Here is a 19895-nt window from a genome sequence, read left to right on the forward strand (position 1 = left end):
TATTTATTATAAAATTATTAGATATTTTATTTTATTATTTAAATAAAATTATAATAATAAAAGATCTAAATTAAACTCTTAAAAAAATCATAAAGTCAAATATTAGTAAATTACTATAAAGTAAATGATATTTCTCAATGTTAAAATTAAATGTTATGTGAATATGATTAATTTTTTAAATTAAAATTAAAATTATTATTATATTTTATATAAATAATTTTTTTAAAATTTTTTTATTTAAAATTATAATGAAACAATATACTTTAGATTTATATTCTGTTCTATTTCTATTTTTTAAAAATTATTCTTTAGTTAATTAATTAATTAGTTAATTTAGTATTCCCTGAAAATCCATCTGCGAGGTCCATCTCTGGTACAAAAAGGACAATTGCCTGACAAATCTTCGCCGTATGTTTTCTAAGTAACAGCGTGTTGGGTGGTTGTTTGTCATATTTGACGCTGTTCTTCTTCACCTTCAAGCAGAAAGTAACGTAGTCTCATACATTAATATTCTTGTTTGGTCTTTGGAAGAGGAGGAGAAAAAGAAAGGGAGGGAGAGGGAGGAGAAAAAGAAAGGGAGGGAGAGCGCTTTGTATATTCTTCTTCTTGTTTCTTGTTCTTTTTTTCTTGCACTTGTTTTTGCTACATAAAACAGTAATTACTCGTCTAAGCCGCTGCCTATGGCCACAAGAGGGTTGGTAGTCTATTTGCTATCTTGTTTTTCTCTGGCTGTTCTCTCTGCAATCGTCCTCGCCGACAAAAATGCCGGAAACCCATCAAACTCCACCCTACTCAGTTCTCCATACATGTCCACCACCGAAAAAGTTTGGCCAGTATGTGTTTCGACCCTTCACCCTCTCTCTCTTTCTCTTTATGTATATGTGTAAAAGGTTGGATTTTATGGTATTTTTCTCCTGCAGAAATTGGAGCTTAGTTGGAGACTGGTGTTGGCTACGGTGATAGGATTTCTGGGATCGGCATGTGGAACTGTGGGTGGCGTTGGCGGCGGAGGCATTTTCGTGCCTATGCTTACTTTGATTGTTGGATTTGATACCAAGTCTGCTGCTGCCATCTCCAAATGTATTTATGTTCTTCTTCTTCTTCTTCCCTTCTCATCTGTGTAACTAATAGGATATTCAATAAAGAATCTCATAATATGAGCATAAAGGCAAAGGGGAAAAGGGGATCTCTAAAGTCATGGTCCCTTTTGTTTTTTGGATTGGTTTTGTGATAGATTTACAACTTTTATTCTTTCTTTTTTTTCCCCTTAATTAACTTTGGGAATATTTTTATTGGTTTTATTAACTTCTGGAATGGCTGCAGGTATGATCATGGGGGCATCAGCATCATCAGTTTGGTACAATTTAAGAGTTCCCCATCCAACAAGGGAAGTGCCCATTATAGACTATGATTTGGCTCTTCTCTTTCAGCCCATGCTCATGCTTGGCATCACCATTGGTGTTGGCTTGAGTGTTGTCTTCCCATATTGGCTAATCACTGTCCTCATCATCATACTCTTTTTAGGTACACTCTGCTCTTCTCCCTTCTTTCTTAACTAATCTAAGTTAAGGATTACTTTATTTGTTATCTTGATACTAACCTATCTTTTTTTTAATCTAATTTATTTCGTGAATAGGCACCTCTTCCAGGTCTGTCTTTAAGGGAATTGAAATGTGGAAGGAAGAAACAATCTTGAAGGTAAATCAAGAAATTAATTGTATTTGTCTTTCTTGGTTATTACTCATCTTAAATTTTCAAATTGCAGAAAGAAATGGCTAAGCAACAAGAAACAGTGGTTAACTCTAGGGGAGAACGTAAGATTCACAGACAGTTAACTCATTTTAATCTTTGTAAATAATAACAGTTAATTATGTATTAGGATTTTGAACAATAGTTTGTTGTGATCTTTTTGGGATATGCAGTTCTTATTGATACAGAGTATGAGCCATTGGTTCCTAGAGAAGAGAAATCAGAATTTGTAAGCTATTTCCACCTTGTGTAATTACCATCTTCTCTAATGTTGACACTTTTAACTGAATCCAATTTCCTTCGATCTTCCAGCAAATTCTGTGCTTCAATCTTAAGTGGAAAAGGCTTTTGGTGCTGCTGCTTGTTTGGGCTTCTTTCCTCCTCCTCCAGGTTTTCAAGGTAAGTGATAATTCTATACTCTCTCTCTCCACAATGATTGCATGCATCCAAGATCGCCGTACTCACATTATTGGTTTAGCAGAATGATGTGGCAGTTTGCAGCACATGGTATTGGGTGCTCTTTTGTTTACAGGTAATATATTATACAATAAACAAAGATGTTCTTTTGATATTTTTATGGGGTCATTTTTGTTTTAAATGATTGATTTTAGCTCTTATTCTTTTTGTTGGTATTTATATCATGTTGTCTCAATTTTTTTTAAATATATTTTGGAATCAAATTTTTGTAAAACATATATATATATCTTGCAGTTTCCCATAGCACTTGCAGTGTTTGGATATGAATCAGTCAAATTGTACAAAGAACACAAGAAAAGGCTTAGCACAGGCAATACAACATCAATTTGTGAGGCTTCAATTGAATGGACCCCAATGCATATTGCTTTCTGTGCACTCTGTGGCATCATAGGAGGCACTGTTGGTGGACTACTTGGTTCTGGTGGTGGATTCATCCTGGGCCCACTACTTCTTGAGATTGGTGTCATCCCACAGGTTTAGTCAAGTTTTCCTCCCTTAATTAGTTGAAAATGCGACACAATTAGTGTTATATTCAATCATTCTTCCCACTATCAAAAATGAAATATCTCACCATTAGATGATGTAGGAAGAAATTAAAAATTTGTTTGGAAGTGAATCCTTTTCTATTTAGAGCTAATATTTGCATACATCTGATTTCCTGTAGGTTGCCAGTGCAACAGCAACGTTTGTGATGTTGTTCTCATCATCTTTGTCTGTGGTGGAGTTCTATTTGCTTAAGAGATTCCCAATACCCTATGGTACCTTTCAACTATTATCTACTTGATTTGCTTTGAATTTTACTCAGCACCATGAGAATGGCAGATTGTTATGCTTGTGGTCCATGTTATAATTAATACCTTGCCAATAAAAATGTTGTGCAGCTTTATACCTCATGGCAGTGTCTGTTCTGGCTGGCTTCTGGGGACAGTTCTTTGTCAGGAAGCTAATTACAATACTTAGAAGAGCTTCACTTATTATTTTCATCCTTTCTGGGGTCATCTTTGCTAGTGCTCTCACCATGGGTACACACTCAATTCTCTCTCTCTCCTTTCTAATTATGATTGGCATTTCTATTATTTATTTAAATAACTAAAAGAATTACTTTAAATATAAATCTCGATATAAATATTTAATTTTACAATTATGAAACTCATTCTTCTATGAAATTAAATTTAAATAAATATAATTTAATTTTATTATTATTTTTTTTTTCTAAAAGATAGACTTTAATCTCAATCCAAGATAGACCTGATATCAGTTAGAGAAATGCTGTTGGATCAAATCGATCAATGTGAAAATTCATCAATGCCCTTCTTATTTGTTGGCCTTATATTGATTATTATAATAATTAATTAAGAAGTAATACTGGAAAAGCACTTAATTTTTTATGATAAAATTATAAAACTATCTTAATTGATTTAAAATATGCAGATGAACTTGATTTATAAAACATTTCTGTTTTAGTTAATGTTAATCTTTGTATTTCTTGTTTCTTGAAAATCATGTTCAGGAGTCGTTGGAATTGAGAAGAGTATAACAATGATAAAGAATCATGAGTTTATGGGATTCTTAGGATTCTGCAGCAGTCAATGATCGTTGGCTAATGCTACATACATATTCTTTCGAATGGGAAACTTAATGAAGCTAGAAATTAAATTATAGATGATTATGCATGAATTAAAATAATTGGCTAGGAAAAAAAATCAAGAAAAGCAATTGGATGCATGGTTGGTCAGCACCTAGTTGACCAACCCAATTCAAAATTGTCTTTGCAAGAATAAAGAGTGTGGGATTTGAAGTGTGTTTGTAAAATGTTGTGAGTGTTAGCTGCTGGCTGACACCACCAATTCTAGATTTCATTCATTAATATTTGTGTTTGTATCTGTGAGTGTGTCAGCTACTGGCTGACACTAATTGAATAAATATATTTTGCTGCAATTTGATTCTTCCCATCTATTGAATTGAGTAATTACATAGAATTAAGATAATTGTCAAAGAAGTACACAAATAGAACTTCACTTTTCTTTTGCTTATTTTTATATATTTTCAGCTGCATATATATGGAACTGAAAATTTCCAGCTTTTAATTTATTATAATAAAGGGTAAAAAAAATATTGAAAAGCAGTCAAAATTTTATATTTTTTCAAAAGTTCATTATTGGATGCTATACTGTGCTCAATTTGATGACATGGGTACTTCTCAATTCCATGTATAAGAGCTTGTTTGGTTCAATTCCATGGTACAAATTTTTGTGAAATTTAATTGAATTTTATATTTTGTATGTTTAGTTTAAAAGAAAAATAAAATTTAATTTTAAAAATTAGTAATAATTAAAATAAATTTTTATTAAAATTAACAAAATTTAAAATAAATTTCACAAAACTTGCATAATAATATTTTTTGGACTAAAATATCCTTATCAAAAAATTTCTTCTCAATTAAACTTCATTAGCTAAAAAAGAAAATGTAAACTACAAACTAACTTTTTATTTATTTATTATTAAAATGTTTGCACAAGTATATAAGATATTTTTTATTTATTTTTTAATTTTTAATATTTAAGCTTATTATAACTTAGTGATCACACTATTTACGATGCTATATAAATCTCTTATATTATGAGACATATAAATTTAGTTTATGTTTATTATTATATTGTTAGTCGGTTTATATATTTGTTAATTATTATAAATTTTGAATTCTGTATAAAATTATAATTTTTTAATTCTACTCTTAGGGACAAATAAATTTCAATTTAGAAATTATACTGAGTATAAATATAAAATTTAATGAAATTTTATATTTTAAATTATGTCATATTAAATAATAAAACTCATTTGAAATAGACTTCATTTTAAATGAATTCTAAAACTTATTGTAAAATTGAATCAAATACTATATAAATATTTTCAATTTTTAATAAAATTGTTAAATTTTAAAAATCAATTTTTTATAGAGTAATTTAAAAAAAAATAATTTAATTTTTTTTATTAAAAAGATATTATTTATTTATTTTTTTAATTACTCAAAATACAAGAAAATGTGAAAAAAGCCAAGGGACAAATTTGGGAAAAATTATAATTTATAAAGAAAGTAATGCAAGTAGAGTCAAGCATCCAATGATAGCAGAATTTTGTTGGTCATACATAATGGGTTGTGGCTGCTTTTACTTCAATTTGAAACAAAATTTCAAGTGAAATAGAATTGCTATCTATATATATACATTGTATATTGGCAAAGAAAAGGAGTAAAAGGACACATGGCTTCTGTTGGAGTTGACAGATGGACACATATATATATATCAATCAGATATTAATGATTGTTGGTGTCATCATTATTAGGGTAGGTTTATTTTAATATCTGTATCATATCATAATTAAATTTATATTTTTATATTTAAAAAAATTAAAATATTTTTAAATTTTAGTTATTTTATACACTTTTATAATACTGTCTATTTTTATTGATTTTGTTAATGAATGCATTAAAAGGTGATTAATAAAAAATTAAAATGTTAATAATGATAAAAATTTAGAGATGAAAGTGTTTATAATAATAAAACTCATGAATAAAATGATAATTTATTTTAAAAAAATTAGAATGTTTTTTACTTTTAATTAATAATAGAATTTTTTAAAAATAATAAATAAAATGAAAATATATGATAAAATTAAAATTTATGGTTGTTTCATTTATTTTGTAAAATATAAAATGGTAAACTATAATTTAATCATTAAAATTTGATTAAATTTATAATTTAGTCTCAATAATTTTAAAATCAAATAATTTAGTTATTGATTTTTTAATGAATCTATAAATTATTTTATACTATTAAAATTGTAATTAAGATGTCATCAGTTCTAGAAAAAATAATAAAAAATATCCTTAACTCTATTTCAATTAATTTAATATCTAAGATTTTATTTTATTTACAATTTAATTTTTAAAATTTTATTTTATTCATGATTTACATTCATATTCATATTTTAATTTTCTTTTTTTTTTTTCTATATAACAATGAAATATAATATATGATATATATAATTATTTATAAATTATTAAAATAATAATGAAATAAATAGAATTTTATAAAGTTATAAAGATTTATTTATAAATAATTATAATATTTAAAAATTAATTTATAAAATATATAGATGATTTTGTAATTAATTAATATTTTAAAAGACCTAAAAGTAATTAATTGATTTTTTTAATAAGTATAATTATAATTTAAATTTAAATTTTATTAATTTAATCAAACACAAATTTTAAAAATATATAGATAAATTATTGAAAACCCAAAATCTCAAGAATTAAATTATTTTTAGCTTAAAAAATAAAGTTAAAAGTATCTTAATATTTCCGTTAAATTTAATAGGAAATTAACATTGATTCTAAGCAAAGGGACTAATTTATAAATTTATTAAAATATAATAAACCTAATTATTTAATTTTAAAATTATAAAACTAAATCTTAAATTTAATCAAATCTCATAAAATAAAACGTATGATAATTTTTTTTTTTTTGTATGCTTAATATGCTTTAGAGCGTGATTAGATCAACTACTCCTCTTCTTCCTATTATTATTATTATTATTATTATTATTATTATTATTATTATTATTATTATTATTATTTTCTGGTACGCAAAGAGGTTAGCAAGAAGGGTTAAACAACTACTCTTCTACTTCCTAAGTCATTTGTCATAGACAAAGCGTGACCATTGGGAACTCCCTCATCATCCATCTAAAGAGGCTGACCATTAGGATCCTCCTATTTATCCAACTTATAAAAAAAAATATATTATATTTTAAAATTAAATAAACACCATATTTTAATTCAACAGAAGTAATTTACAGAATTACAAAATCTTAAATTTGAGTTTGAATTGAATTAAAATAAAATAAAATTAAATAAATAATTTCTTAAATAATTAAAAAATATTTGATTTAATTTATAAATCGATTAAATCTATTTATAAATAAAAAGACATAAGCATATTAATATTTAGTTTAACTTATAAGTTAAAAAAATTACTTAAAATTCTTATTTATAACTTATCTATTTATTTTAAACTACTCTTTAATTAAAAAATTATGTTATCCTAATAATTTTTTAAAATATTAACGTTATCCTATTTTTCACAGCAACAATACTTAATGATATATCATTTTTTATCATTTTAATAAATTAAATTTCTTTTATATTGTTTTTAATCAAATACTTAAATTATATAAAAGTTAATTTTAAATAATTTTATCACATATATTAATTATTTATTTTTAAATTAACTTATAAATTTAAAAATATATTTAAGTTAAAAGTTAAAATTAAGTAGTCAATACAAACACTCTCTTGTCTCATACTCTATCTATTTAAATGGATATAAATTTTAAATAATTAAATATATAAATATAATATTATGTTAAAATATTATATTTTATTTAAAATACAATTTTAAACGTAGTTGTGACAAATTGTTTTCCAAGAAAGATTTTTTATATTTCAATAATTAAGTTCAAACTATATGTTTTCCCATCCCAATCAGGCTAAGTCAAGACAATTAAAATAAATAATTAAGAGGAGAATTTTAAGAATTAAATACCTCAATCATTTTTCCATATTATAGGATACATGTACTGTCACATTCATCTTATTGTTCAATTTTTATTGGATTGAAAAAAAAATCCCGAGAAAAATTTTATATTATTAAATTAAAATTCATTAATTGAGAAAATATTTCTCTAATGATTATGAATAGTGATTGAATTTTTTTTTAATTTTTTAAAAAATTAATTTTGATTAAATTTGAATCAAATCATTTAATTTAAGTTCGATGCGATGCAAGGTTAATTGTAATCAATTTCAATTTTAAATTAGACTGATTTTGATATCCAAGTTATAAAAATTGTTTAATGATAATGATTTGTGGGGACAATGACCTAATAATCTATTTTCAAATAATGTTAATAACAATCTCAATTATTGTTCAGCCGGTAGCATGAGAGGCCTAGCATTGATTTAAAGTTTTTTTTGTCAAGAGGAATCTTAAAAGGGAGATTCCAAACATGAAAATAGAGAAAAAAAAAAAAAACTCTTATTAGGTAACAATTTTGAAATTTTAAGATAGCATTTAGTATTTTAACTAAGGTTAAAATAATATTTTTTTTTATTTACATTATTTGGTGGTATAATATTTATACTAATATTTAGAGGTTAAGAAAGTGATTTATAAAAAGTTACATATCTTAACTTTTAAAAATTAAGAGAAAACTTTAACTAGAATTAGTAAAATTATATCACTATTTTTATCGAAAATTTCTGCTTTAACAAATATATAAATAATTAACTACTAACAATTAATATCTAATAGTTAAGTAAAACAATTGACAATTATTTTAATCTAATAACTAATAAAATAATTAATATTACTGAATATGAACTCTCAGTAATATATGGACATCATAATTCTTAGATAATTAAGAGGTAAAGAATTAAAAAAAATGTATATATTTTATTGATCATTAACATCATTACATTAAACTCCAAAACTTTCATAGTTATTAGTTATGGAATAATTCATGTTGGTTTCGTGAACTATCAAAGAAAATGACCGAAGGCAGGAAAGAAAGAAAAGGACTGCACATTGCCCTAATTCAATACGTCTCTCCAGTTTGAATTTCACTAATGCTAGTATGGGTTGATGTAAGTATACATATTCGTTAATTTATGTGAATTCTATCATTTAATATACTTAAAATTGACATAAATTAATAATTTAATTGTGTGAATCACGCAACCGATGCTAGCATTTTCAAGCAATAGAAAGTTAACAGTGAGGATGAGATACTGAGAAGGACCGCACACTACACAGTAGCTGAAAAATAACCCAAGATTTAACTTTGGCAAAAGTAGCAAGAAAACCAGCCTCAATGCTTATCAATCCCAGCAAGAAGCTAATAGCTCCAAATAATGGTGTTACATAACCGTCATTAAAGCTCATTATTATTCTACTCAACTCAACTCAATTAAGTTTTTATCCTAAAAATTTGGAGTCGATTATATGGATTCGTTTTTTTCACTCTAAATGATTTTGGGTTAAATTCCCAGAAATATATAATACTTCTACGTCATGTTGTACTACTCTCCTCTAAGTTAATTTATGTCTATCCCTTTTTTTTCTTTCTATCCTCAAACTTAATGTGCTCTACTTGTCTAACTGGAGCATTCATATGTCTACGCCACCTCAATCTCCCTTCTCTCAACTTATCCTCAATTGGCACAACTTCTACCTTTTCTCTAATACTCTCATTAGGGATTTTATCTAGTCTAGTATGGCCACTCATCCACCTTAACATTCTCATCTTTGCAATTCTTATCTTAGACGCATACGACTCCTTCAGTGCCCAACACTCACTACCATATAACATAGCTGGTCGTATGGCTGTACGGTAAAATTTTTCTTTCAACTTATTAGGAATCTTGCGATCACATAAAACTCCGGTGACACGTCTCCACTTCAACCATCCAGCTTTAATCTTATTACTAACATCCTCCTCACATCCCCAATCTACTTGAAGGACTGAGCTGAGATTTTTGAAGTGATTATTTTGGGACAGTACAACTCCATCCAAACTAACTCCTTCCCTATTACCAGTTTGGCCTTCACTAAACTTGCAATGCATATTCTGTCTTCGTTCTACTTAACTTAAAATCCTTTGACTCTAGAGTACTTTTCAAAAGCTCTAGCTTTCTATTGACTCCTTCTCGCGTCTCATCTATCAGAACAATATCATCCGTAAACAGCATGCATCAAGGAATACTCTCTTGTATATGTTTCATCAATTCATCTAAAACTAATGTAAAAATATAAGGATTTATAGCTGATCTTTGGTGTAATCCAATTGAGATCGGAAAATCTCTTGTATCCCTTTCCACTGTGTACACAATAGTAGTTGTTTCTTCATACATATCTTTCAACACTTGTATGTACATAATAGATACCCTCTTTTGTTTTAACACACTCCATAAAACATCTCTTGGAACACTATCATAAGTCTTCTCCAAATCAATAAAAACCATGAGTAGATCTTTCTTCACATCTCTATATTTCTCCATCAAGCTTCTAATGAGAAAGATCGCTTCCATAGTTGAACGATCGGGCATGAAGCCAAATTGATTGAGAGAGATAGAAGTATTATGACGTAGTCGATGCTCCACAACTCTCTCCTACAACTTTATAGTATGACTCATGAGTTTAATTCTCCTATAGTTTGAGCAACTCTGTATATCTCATTTATTTTTAAAAATAGGTACTAAAATACTTCTCCTCCATTCATTAGGCATTTTCTTTGAGTTTAGAATCTTATTAAATAATTTAGTTAACCATGCTACTCACATATCTCCCAAACACTTTCACACTTCAATTGATATTCCATCGCGTTCACAGGCTTTACCCACTTTCATTCTCTTAAGTGTTTCTTTTACTTCTAAAAATCTAATCCTTCTAGTATAATTCACTCTTTTTTATTGTTCTATAGTCTATATTCACGCTATTACCATGTTGACTATTATTAAAGAGATTATTAAAATAATTTCTCCATCTTTCTTTAATGTCCTCATCGTTCACTAACATTTTTCCTTCTTTATCCTTAATGCACCTAACTTGATTGAAATCTTAATATTTTCTTTCTCTCCTTCTTGCTAATCTATAAATATCTTTCTATCCTTCTTTAGTTCCAAGTTTCTCATATAAATTTTCAAAGGCCTGTGCTCTTGCTTGACTAACTGTCTTTTTTGCCTCTTTCTTTGCTATTTTGTACTGTTTATATGCCTCATTATTATCACATTTAGGTAATTTCTTATACCATTCCCTTTTTCTCTTCACTGCCTTTTGTACTTCCTCATTCCACCACAATCTCTCTTTTGAGGGTGGTCCACGTCCTTTAAACTCTTCAAGTACTTTTCTAGCTACTTCTCTAATCTTTAATGCCATCTGTATTCATATATCATTGGCCTCCATATCCAGCTTCTAGACTTCGGACTCGAGAAGCTCATTTTTTAACTTCACTTGTTTTACTCCTTTGAACTCCCACCACTTTTTTCGAGTTATACTATTTCTTCTGACTTTACTTGAATTGTTCCTAAACTTGACATCCAAGACCACTAACCGATGTTAACTTGTTAAAGCCTCTCGTGGAATGACCTTGCAATCCTTGCATAGAGCTCTATTTGTCTTCCTAGTAGGAAGTCGATTTGGCTTTTATGTTGCCCACTTTTGAAAGTCACTAAATGTGACTCTCTTTTTATAAAGTAGGTATTTGCTAGTATTAGGTCGTATGCTATAGCAAAATCCAGGATGTTTTTTCCCTCCTCATTTCGACTGCCAAAACCAAAACCTCTATGAACATTTTCATAACCTTGCCTATCACTTTCTACATGTCTATTCAAATTTCCGCCAATGAAAACATTCTCTTCATTCGGTATGCTTTGCATTAAATCATCCATATCTTCCCAAAACCTTTGTTTACTCTCACTATCTAGTCCTATTTGTGGGCCATAAGCACTAACTACATTTATTATTTCTCCTTTTAGTACTAGCTTTACTAGTATAATTCCATCTCCTACTCTTTTCACATATATTACGTCTTTCAATGTCTTGTCTGTGATTATGCTCACTCCATTCTTGTTTCTCTCCTTTCCGGTAAACTACAGTTTGTACCCTAAATTACCCACTTCCTTGCTTTTCTCTCCTACCCATTTAGTCTCCTTAATGCAAGCAATATTCAACCTTCTCCTTTCCAAGGTATCCATAAGCTCTATTAATTTTCCTGTAAGTGATTCAACATTCTAAGTATCAACCCTGATCCTCCTCCTATTATGTTCCTTCTTAATTGGTCTCATTCTATGATATCTTCTACTGTTTTCTCTATGTCTATCTTGTGTTCTATTCCACTATCTGTTCTACTATCTGTCCTATAGACTAACTTCTTTAACCACACCCGTCCATGATGTAGGAACCCTTGCTCACTTAACACCACACCCGGGCGCCAGCATAACGTGTCGCTTTCGGTGAACGCCCTACACCCTTGCATATTTCTCACTACACCCGTGCTTCGATGTAGCGCGTCGTAAGTAAAGGACGCCCCAACGTTTATATCATTTGAATCCATATCATAAGGTGTGACAAAATTTTTACGCTGGTTGTCACATATAGCAACCCTCCTCCTTTATCCGGGCTTGAGACCGGCTAAGCGCAAACCACTCAGGCGGAGTTAAAGCTCATTATTATTATTATTATACCTATTTTTTATAGACAAAAAAAAAAAATGTGTAACGACTGTTATATTGTTAGTTAATGGTAACTATAGAGACACTCTATCTTGTTCTAGGATGATATGCCCTCCAAAGGTTACTGTTAAAATTATGATTCAAAATTCTAATGCGCTTTGAAAAATGTATTTTTTTTCCTTATTTAAGTGAAAAAATATTTTTTGATAGGTAAAAAATTATTTTTTATATCATATAGAATTTTTATTTTAATATTATTTTTAAATTAAGTGTAATTCCTAATTAAATTAGAATTGAGAAAATTGACAGTTAAAAAGCTTATTTAGCTTTCAACTCATAAAGTTATTGGTTTTATTAATTGTTGAGGAGTATTTTGTCCATTGATAAGAGGTTCTTATACATTGCAATTGCATGAAATGAAAATGGTTTCGGCTTAAAGTGGAGAAAATATATAGAATCAATATAAAGCAATTATTGGCCATTGGTAAGTTCTTACGCATGTAGTTAAAGATACATTTGTTTATAATAGTTAAAGTAGTAAATATATTAAATTATATCTAAAGAACAATGAGAGACTACCAAACATATTTACTATTTTCTTGGAGGTAATTATTATGATAATGAGTAATATAACTTAAAGGATTATAATTGATGATTTATTTGATTATAGTGGAAGATGACATTTCTATGAATGTAACCCTATATAGAGAGAATGAACCACGTAAATATTGGTGTTTTATATATTCTTTATAATTTACATACTTTCGCAATACACAACAATTTCAAATCAAATTCTAACTCAATTGTTCTAATATCAACCAATAATTCATGAGAATCCTATCATTTAATACATGAGAAACCACATAAATCAATGGTGCATTCCAAACCCTTTATTTCTAGAATTAAGAACTAATGACGATTCAATGAAGAAAAAAAAATTTGTGAGTCCATTCCTCATCCATTCTAATGGAACATGATATTGCTCATCTTATGAACAACACAAGAATACATGGAAAATGAGGAAATTTATGATCCTCTGACACGCATAAAATGCAACAAGACTCCATAAGGAAATATTAAAGGAAAAGAACACCAGTTTTGCAGCAGGAGAAAAAAATAATAATTGTAGGATTTAAGTAATGTACCTATTTTTCCATTTTCAGAGAAGCAATCCGGTACATGGATTGCATAAAATGAACAATGTTCAGAAACAGAAAGTTTGTAGCAGAGGCTTAACGTGACCAACTGTTCCCAGAAGGAAGGTGTAGGGAATTCTCCCACGGTATCCATTTTTTTTTTTAAGCAATTGCTCTGCCCAGAGTGGAAGTAGCATCAAAGCCACATGGCATCATTTCACTCCTTGCCCTTTCAAAATCTATAGAAATCAAACCATAGCCTCAAGTAATCACGCGTTGCAAGAATACCAGCTGCTGTTGCAGGACACTGCATATGGATGATAAGGAGGGACAGATTGCAAGTCCTGAATGCCAGAGTCCTACCTCGCAGAGCTAGCTATGCCTGTCTTGGAAAACTTACTACCAGATGGAGAATCTTTTACTGCTTTAGAATCTGCATTGATTGCAATATTCCCAATTCCTATTTCCATTGCCTCCCTCTCATCCTTCTCCCCTCCTTTTTTTTCGGAGTTTACACCTTCCAAGGCTTCATTTTGACAAGATGGCATAGATGGCTCTAGGAGACAAGGGCCTGAACTGATCCATGGGTGAAGAAGGCACTGAGCAGCAGTTGGCCGCTTCTCAGGGACAAAATCAAGGATAGGGACCAAGAAATCGGTCATGTCATTTGCGTCCTTTTCATTGAATTCATACTTCTCGATGAGAACCTTATTCAAGGGCCAAAAACGCAATCTGCGTATGTGCCTCAAATCACCATATCTATTAAAGAAGTCCCGAGAATAGCGGCCACCTAAGGCAATCTGAGAATCATTGCCAATATGTTGAAGTTAGAAGTAAAAGTCTTTAAATCAACTTACTAGACGTTGAAATGCATCTCACCTTGCGCGGCATCATTCCAAGAAGCTCCATCATCAATGCTAAGTGGTCCTGAAACAGATAGAGAAAATGATATAACTTGTAAAGGTTGACTATGCTCAGCGCCTCGGCCACAATTATATATATATATATATAAGCCATCAAACTGTAGCTTATTTTACAAGTTCAAAATCTGTTCATCCCAAAAATTAGAAATTGTGGCATCTTTCCTATTCCACATGTTCCAGGGCTCCCATGCCTCATGCATACAGCTCTAAGAAAGAAATTCAAATATACAGGACAAAGCAACATAGATTCATCCAAAAAATTACTATTCTCATTTGGTATGTGTGGAGAACAAGGAAACCCCAAAGACCAGTGATGTATTTAATAGCAGTAAAATCAATATTTTTATCGAACTTCAAAAACGAAATCCATAACATACACACAATTAAAAGTAAAGAGATACGCCTAACCACAGAGAAACTAGTAGTTTTCAGTTGCAGAGATCTAAGAATGAACATAAGAGTTTATTGACATAAGAGTTCTGTTTATGAAATCAAGTTAACTTTAAAGAAAAATGCTAAACCATTATTCTAGAAGAGCAAAGAAGGCCAGCTGTGCTACAATCTGTTAAGAGTAATTCTTGGAAGGACATGTGCAGCTGCTGAAAAGAAAAATATAAATAGATAGATGGGGAAGGGCAGAGGGGTGTAAAGAATTGAGTTGTATTTTCTTCCAGCTTGAGCAGCCTGGGGGCAGTGAGTACACTGATGGGGTGTGTGAGGGATAGTCTTATGCCTATCCCAACTCCATAAAACCTTAAACAACATATCCCCCATGGGAGTTCTATTCCATTATATGCTTTCTACCCTTTCTCCCCAAATAATTTATAAATGCCTATCCCAAGTCCCAACTCCATAAAACTTTAACAACATACCTTTCATAGGAGTTTATAACCCATAAAAAGTTGGTCTGGCTGTTTTCCAAAACTAATCTAAAAAGCCAAATTTGGAAACATCCCCCACAACAACTTCACCTTTGAAGTTACTTTACCACACCACTCTTCTATCATCATCAAGTCTAGAAAACTTAAGACAAATTGCAATAATGAATAAGATTCACATTATCCTCCTTGTTCACACATAATCCACCTACTGACAACTCAAAATTCTCTCTTTGTCAATTTGTCTATAATTAAAATAAAAACAGATGCAGCACACCACAAAAGAATACTGCCTCAATGGGTTCTACTCTCTAGTCTTTCAAATCTCCTTCCAGAGAAAGCTTCTACCTCTCTCTTTGTGAGATCCATAATTTGATTCTGTGAAGTTTCTGTCCCTGCATTTTTCCATGCAAATGCAATGTTTATAACATTTATGATATCAGTTTGGCATAGAAGCTAGAAACAAGGATCCAAGTGAAGCTCCCATTTGCAAAGGAAAGATAATCATCCAACAAAGCCTTCTTTCAGAGGCCAAAATATGTGAAAAGAAAGATAATCATTGCACTTTTACTGTTCCTCCCAACACATTGTTTCTTTAACCATATGCGATCAAACTATGCATGGTCAACCACAGAAATGTCAGTGTTGCCATACTGCTGGGCAGTAAAAGTTGGTCATGTGTCACATAAGAATAAGCATCTCCCTCCAATCAAGATGGTGTACCTGAACCTACTTTTGCAAATCATGGAGGCATGCACTCAAATGTAGACAACCAATGCGAGGAGCACATATTAAAAATAAAAGAAAGCAACCCATTTTCCCAATTTCTAGGAGATGGACAAATTACTTGGATTTTGCTACTAGAAGTTCTTTCTCATATGCATGATAAGCATGCAGAACCCAAAGAGGAATAGTGAGAAATTTTAAAGAAATGCTGATAGCAGTTCATATAATTGAGAATTTGGTGAGAACCAGTTGTATATGATTCATACACCTGCATGGAACTGTTAAAAACCATTCTTAATCATATACCTTCTTCCTCTGATACTACCACAATGTTGGAATAAACATAACAGGAGGTCTAGGAAATGGTGAAAAGGAGTGCTTAAAATAAGTTCAATATGGACAAGGACAACAAGGTCAGCATCAATAGGATTTTGTCCCTGCTAGTGACATGTTGCTGATTATCATACCATAATACCTCTATTATTCACTAGCCAAACATTGTTACAAAACGCCTTTTTTCCTCCCGCAAATGCAAGCTTAATCCAATTATGCAATGACTAGTTGACTACAGTCTGTGGTGATTTCTGGTTTAAAAAATTTTTTGGAGCACAATAACTTTTTGCTAACATTAGCATCCCTATAATCCTATCAGAAGTTAATATTTGCAGGATTCACAAGTAGACTGACGGCATAAATGTATCACTAGAATCCTTTCCTAATGAATTTGGCACCTTTATGCTCCTAAAAGCATAAATTGTAGCAAAAAACCATTTGAACATTGGATAAATAGTAGGTTTCCACCTTATTCTTTCCAAACTATATAGCTCAGAAACTATCATAAGAAATATAATCTACATTTGATTCAAAGATCTAATATCATATAACATATTAACAGACTTCAAATAGTGTGCATGTTTGTGTGCTGAGATCCGGAGAGAGGGGATGACCAAGGGACAAAAGCAAATATTATGCAATGAAATTTGAGGTGAAAAGGAAGAAGAAGACGAAGAAGAGAAAGAAGACAACATCAAGCAACCATCAATAATAATAATAATAATAATAGATCTACAGCATTTCTTACCTCATCCCTATCAAAGTTGTCACCGCTGTGGGGGTCAAAAAGGACATCACCAGTTGCAAGCTCAAAACAAATGCAAGCAAAGGACCAAAGATCAGCTGATGTGGAATACTTAGATCCAAGTATCACCTCTGGACACCGGTATTGTCTTGTCTGGATATCATTTGTAAACTGTTTGTATGTCCAGCATGCATTTCCAAAGTCCACCAATTTGCACTTCAGGTCAACTGAGGCCAGCAGTTTCTTCCTTGTGGAGTGGCTTCCCCTCTTATTTCCCTGATTTTCTAAATCATTGCTCTTCGTTCCATCGGCATCAGATCCACTGTTTATATTGTCAGAACTAGTAGGCCGATCTTCAGCTGAACCCACATTTGTTTTAGCATTAGCAGATGACTCCTCTTTAGCATATTTTTCAGGATCTGCATCAGCTTCAGCAGAAACTTCCTTTTCCACACAACCCTGAGCTGCTCGCTTAGCCTTTCTTCGTATCTTTTTCTTTTGATTTCTTGTCAAATCTCCATTTATTTTGCCAATTGCAGATTCCACTACAGTCTTATCCTTACTATTTGGAAGAATAAGAGGAGCACCAGATTTTCTCGGATCCTTTGATGGATCTATCATTGATAATAGCAATATATTCTCTGGCTTGAGATCAGTGTGTATGATAGAAAGCTGCCTATGCAAGTAATCCAAACCCACTAAAATGTGGACACAGATCTCTTTAACCTTATGAATGGGCATTCCACGATAATCAGAATACTTGATAAGGGTCAAAAGGTTATCCCCTAAGTACTCAAAAACCATACAAACATGCTGTCCATTCGGACCTGAATGCTTAAAATGATCCAAAAGCTTTACCACACATTTTTTATCATCAGGGTCTCCCTCTGCAATCTGTTGCAAGATGGTTATCTCATCCATGGCAGCTTCGGTATAATGTTGAGCACTTTTTTGTACCTTTAAAGCTACATATCGCTACATTTTTAAGCAAGTAAACAAAAACTTTATCAGACAAGATAAAATCTTTATTAAACCTGCCTGAATAAGCAGCAGGAAAAAAGTCCACCAGTAAATTTGCTGCATTTTTATAGATTAGCTACACTGCAAATGAAAATGAGAAGAACTCAACTGAATTCTCATCCGGTATCTGGGACAAAATGCAAAGAAAAAGATATATCCCATATCATTTCTGTTAACTTTTTCCATTTCCAAATGAGAAACTTATGAAGTCAGTCTCAACCAAGCCAATTAGACCCATTGTTTTCAATCTAATGTAAGTCCAAAAAAATGTTAAAAACTTGAGGTCGAATGGTCTAACAAAAAAATTTTAAAAACTTGAGGTCGAATGGTCTAACTTCTTTTTTCACATTCTCAGAGAAACCAAATGCAGCACAAGCAAACACCACTATGATCAAACAGCAGAAAACTCCCAAAATTAAATACCAAAACTAAGGACCTTTAAGAAAACAACAGATGATTGCCGCCACACAATGTACACTATCAGGACAAAATGTCACAACATGCTTGTAGAACTGATTTTTCATAATTGAAACCAAATATACTACAATACTTGCACAAAATGTCTACAACCTGAATTAACTTGAATCAAAATAAAACAGAAACATTCACTTCATCGTTTTCCATGTAAATTAGATTATACAGTTAGGAACAATATTATAATCCAACTCCTCTAGCTAAATCTTGATTAAGAAAAATAAATTATGCAACAGTACTCTAGCTAGATAGCACGCAAACGGATATACTATAAAACCAATGTGTACTGTTATGCACTTAATCTCCCACTTTCTCAAATAAAAATCTTAGCCACCGAATGCAGATTAAAATCGCAGAAATAATACAAATTTGCCACCAGATCGACCTCAAAAAAAACACAGAAAACCGAAAATACATATTAAGAGCTTTGCTGGTAAAGAGGAAAAAAGTACAGATTTTTGCGTGTCCCAAGCGAGCCAGACTGTGGAGAAATGGCCCCAACCAAGCTTACTCTGGACAACGTAACGGCCGTTCTTAAAAGCGTCACATATTCGCACCGCGTGGTAGCCGCCGCGCCGGTAATCCTCTGTTCCTTCGTCCTCCGACGTGTAGTCTCCGCTCTCGCTGCTCCGATCCTCCTCTTCCACCAGCTGCTTCTTCTCATCCATCGGCCCTGGATTGATTCTCCCCTCTCTCTACAGGGCTTTTGAGCTTGGAGATTGAGAAAATGGTGTCGAATTCAATGGATTAGGGTGACAGTATCACAATGATGAAAAATAGACTTTGTTAAATTCTGGAACGCTGAGAATTGTACCGGGAAAGATGAGCAATTTCTCAATTCCCTCTTCTCTTCTTTCTCTTCTGAGTTAAATCGGGTTTTCAGATCCGGATCTGGATCCATTTTTCAATTACTTTACCCGTTTTAAAATAAATCGGGTTGCGTGAGGCGTCATCGATCATTGTTTGGGAAATGAGTGCTTTTCCATTTAATCATTTTATTTGTGCTTTTTTTTTAATTAATTAATTATTTAAATATAATAATTTAATTGATAATCCCACTTTAAAATTGTATTTAAATTAATTAAGAAACTATGAAATGTCCAAAGGTGTATCTACAAGGGTTTAAGTTCATCTAAGAATTAC

General features: G+C 30.9%; 2 protein-coding genes across 3 annotated transcripts; one reads left to right on the forward strand and one right to left on the reverse strand.

Moving 5' to 3' along the window:
- The first annotated feature begins 322 nt into the window (after positions 1-322).
- Positions 323-4164, forward strand: LOC110651027 (sulfite exporter TauE/SafE family protein 4). 2 transcript variants are annotated; one of them, XM_021806215.2, is made up of 12 exons: positions 323-833; positions 921-1080; positions 1324-1524; positions 1637-1698; positions 1766-1814; positions 1923-1978; positions 2062-2148; positions 2231-2281; positions 2461-2700; positions 2891-2984; positions 3108-3248; positions 3737-4164. In XM_021806215.2, the coding sequence occupies exons 1-12, from the start codon at positions 681-683 to the stop codon at positions 3817-3819; spliced, it is 1377 nt and encodes a 458-aa protein (XP_021661907.2). In that variant the 5' UTR covers positions 323-680; the 3' UTR covers positions 3820-4164. The 2 variants fall into 2 exon arrangements, with proteins under 2 accessions (XP_021661907.2, XP_021661904.2); XM_021806212.2 differs by having other exon boundaries at positions 399-833; positions 2228-2281.
- Positions 4165-13441: 9277 nt separating this feature from the next.
- Positions 13442-19660, reverse strand: LOC110651026 (uncharacterized). The gene is made up of 4 exons (XM_021806211.2): positions 19205-19660; positions 17262-18233; positions 14533-14580; positions 13442-14453 (listed from the first exon to the last, which is right to left on the reverse strand). Exons 1-4 carry the CDS (start codon positions 19418-19420, stop codon positions 14013-14015), a joined length of 1677 nt encoding a protein of 558 aa, XP_021661903.2. The 5' UTR covers positions 19421-19660; the 3' UTR covers positions 13442-14012.
- Between the last annotated feature and the right edge of the window lie 235 nt (positions 19661-19895).

This window comes from Hevea brasiliensis, chromosome 3, assembly GCF_030052815.1.
Source record: "Hevea brasiliensis isolate MT/VB/25A 57/8 chromosome 3, ASM3005281v1, whole genome shotgun sequence".
NCBI lineage: Eukaryota > Viridiplantae > Streptophyta > Magnoliopsida > Malpighiales > Euphorbiaceae > Hevea > Hevea brasiliensis.

Excerpts from the sequence above, each read along its gene's own strand:
- LOC110651027 (XM_021806212.2), top strand. The coding sequence starts at position 681 with ATGGCCACAAGAGGGTTGGTAGTCTATTTGCTATCTTGTTTTTCTCTG. Across the intron at positions 834-920 it reads CCACCGAAAAAGTTTGGCCA|AAATTGGAGCTTAGTTGGAG; the intron begins GTATGTGTTTCG and ends TTTCTCCTGCAG. Across the intron at positions 1,815-1,922 it reads GGTTAACTCTAGGGGAGAAC|TTCTTATTGATACAGAGTAT; the intron begins GTAAGATTCACA and ends TGGGATATGCAG.
- LOC110651026 (XM_021806211.2), bottom strand. The coding sequence starts at position 19,420 with ATGGATGAGAAGAAGCAGCTGGTGGAAGAGGAGGATCGGAGCAGCGAG. Across the intron at positions 14,581-17,261 it reads ACAACTTTGATAGGGATGAG|GACCACTTAGCATTGATGAT; the intron begins GTAAGAAATGCT and ends TATCTGTTTCAG. Across the intron at positions 14,454-14,532 it reads TTGGAATGATGCCGCGCAAG|ATTGCCTTAGGTGGCCGCTA; the intron begins GTGAGATGCATT and ends AATGATTCTCAG.